The following is a 2,526-nucleotide window of genomic DNA, read 5'->3' on the forward strand; positions in this document are numbered from 1 at the left end:
ATGGTGGAAAATGGGTTATCAATCCTTCTGGTGGATTAATATCCAAAGGACATCCAATTGGTGCAACTGGTATGAATATGAATACGAAAAGGAATCAACTTCTCGTTTTTATTTGTTATGAAATTACTTGAAATTTTACTTCAGTATCAAATTTCTAATTTTTCTATTTTAGGTGTAGCACAAGTGGTGGAATTGTCGCTTCAGTTACGTGGCCTTGCTGGTGCACGTCAGGTACCAAATTGCAAGATTGCAATGCAGCATAATATTGGTAAGTATTGTTTATCATTTGACTCGAGTATAATATTTTAGGATCAGGATGCCAAATGCTATAATCTAATCTTAATTAGGTAATACACAACAGTTTAAGGTTCAAAAATCAATTCTATTTGCTCTTTTAAATTAAATTAAAAAGATGATTAAATATTGTATAGGAATTTTTTTTCCTCTTTTTTATGAGAAAATTGACGCGCAAGACCACATCTTATGAGCAATATAAAAAATCTGAATTATAATGAGAAAAAAAAGAAGCAAAAAAGGAATGAGTACCACTGTTTATTAGTACTGTTGTGAAAGAATATTACCTGGATCAGAAGAAATTAATGTTGAAGTTTGTGTTATCCGGCAAGAACGTGAGGTGGTTGATAAAGATTTATTGGTGACGACAACAAGTTATTAGTAAATTTCTGTAGTACATCAAAAACAGCCTGTAGCATATTAAAAAAAAAGAAAATAGTTATAGATTAATTCTTTATTGATGGAAAAAGGGGAAAATTTGGGTGCTAAGGGGATTAGGGGATAATTGAAGATAAATGAAGATAAACTGGAGCTGGAAATGAGATTGGTCGATCGTTGAGGATTGTAAAGCGAAAAAGATTTGAAACTCCTTACATTATTAATTCTCAGAAAATGATTTCTAAGAGGATGTTTAACAGAAAAAGAGACATCTACCATTGGATATAAGAACAATTATCAGATTAGATACTTTTATAACATACCCATCAATGTGCACAAGCTGAGTTGTCATACCAGCTGGTCACTAAGGACCAAAGATTACAAGTATCAAAACATAAATCCTTTACTGCAATGTTATGGGTAATCACGTAAAACGTTGAAAATTTGTGTAACGAATCATTTATCGAAAAAATGATCTAAATAAGACAATATTTAAGATACAAAATTTCGACACACACACATCAATTGTTTTTGCGTATTATAAATTTTTTCGAATTTACCGATAGGTACCAGCATCAAAAAATTGATTTAAAGAAGAGATGTAAGTTGTGAGAAGAAGAAAAGAACTGAGAGAGAAATCAGAAAGAATAATAATAATTAAGGAATTGGTGGTGCTGGTATGGTTGCATTATATCGATTAGCTGAACCATCCCGAATAATCGCGACAAATGCGACAAATGTTACTGTGAAAAAAACCTTTTTAAGTGATGCCATTTTTAATGAAATCAAAGAACGTGCAAAAATGGTAAGGAAGCTTTTTTTTTCAAAAATATAAACTCGAAAACTTCAAAAATTGGTCATTAAATATGAAGATTTCAAACAAATTCAACTCTTTCAAGAAAAAAAATCTTCTCTTATTTTAGGAAGCAGGTTTATCCGAGAAAATAAACAGTTCATTCAGATTTGTTTTGACCGGACCAGATAACGTTATCAAGAAATGGACTGTTGATTTCAAGGTATGCTTCTCAGCATTATACTCTTTCATTTCTTATTCATCTTACATGAACTGAAATGGATATTTTAAAATTTCCTAGAAATCAAAACAATGATAAAATTCTCTATTTGAGATCATTTTATCTTTGAATGCATTCTTTTTAATTGTTAGGTGACACCACCGGTTATTGCCGAAACGGGTGAAGGTAATGTAGATGTCGAAATGACAATGAAAGATTCTGATTTTGTGAAAATTGTTACCGGAAAATTGCGACCTGATCAGGTAAATATGCTCATTTGATATTCAGAATTAAAAAACAATTAAAAACTTAGAATTTAGTCGGTAATTACTTGCATTAAAACAAATTACTTGCATTAAAACAATACTATGTGGTAAAAAATGATATAAGCAGACAATTAATTGACAGCATTAATCTTATCTCAGTTCCTTGATTTCCATCTCATTATATTTTCTTTTCTTTTTGAATATTTAAACTCTGCGACAATTTGTCATTCTGCTACTGTCTCTTACATACAGGTCATGTTTGTGCAAAAAAGTGCTCCAGCAACAAATTGAAGTATGAAATATAGCTCAGTATTTTTGAAATTCTCTTCAATAACATATAGTAATTGATGTCATATAAAATGGTTTCAGGCATTTTTGCAGCGCAAGCTGAAAGTTAAAGGTAATTTGGCGAAAGCACTGAAGCTGCGAAAATTAGTGCAATCGGAAATGTTGAAAGCTAAATTGTAATGGTTAAAGTTTATACTATTAACTCATTTTGCTTGTGGCAGAAATTCTTTGAATTTGAATAAATTACTTAGCAATGCTTTCTTTTATTCATGAACTTTAACTATCTG

The 2,526-nt window shown here is 30.6% G+C and overlaps 1 protein-coding gene across 1 annotated transcript; it reads left to right on the forward strand.

The window, feature by feature from the left end:
- On the forward strand, positions 1–2,504 carry LOAG_14544 (hypothetical protein). The gene is made up of 6 exons (XM_020448824.1): positions 1–69; positions 173–268; positions 1,335–1,477; positions 1,596–1,688; positions 1,838–1,948; positions 2,321–2,504. Exons 2-6 carry the CDS (start codon positions 253–255, stop codon positions 2,417–2,419), a joined length of 462 nt encoding a protein of 153 aa, XP_020301058.1. The 5' UTR covers positions 1–69; positions 173–252; the 3' UTR covers positions 2,420–2,504.
- Positions 2,505–2,526: the final 22 nt, after the last annotated feature.

Source organism: Loa loa, assembly GCF_000183805.2.
Source record: "Loa loa unplaced genomic scaffold supercont3.377, whole genome shotgun sequence".
Taxonomy (NCBI): Eukaryota; Metazoa; Nematoda; class Chromadorea; order Rhabditida; family Onchocercidae; genus Loa; species Loa loa.

Excerpts from the sequence above, each read along its gene's own strand:
- LOAG_14544 (XM_020448824.1), top strand. Across the intron at positions 1,478-1,595 it reads TCAAAGAACGTGCAAAAATG|GAAGCAGGTTTATCCGAGAA; the intron begins GTAAGGAAGCTT and ends CTCTTATTTTAG. Across the intron at positions 1,949-2,320 it reads GAAAATTGCGACCTGATCAG|GCATTTTTGCAGCGCAAGCT; the intron begins GTAAATATGCTC and ends AAATGGTTTCAG.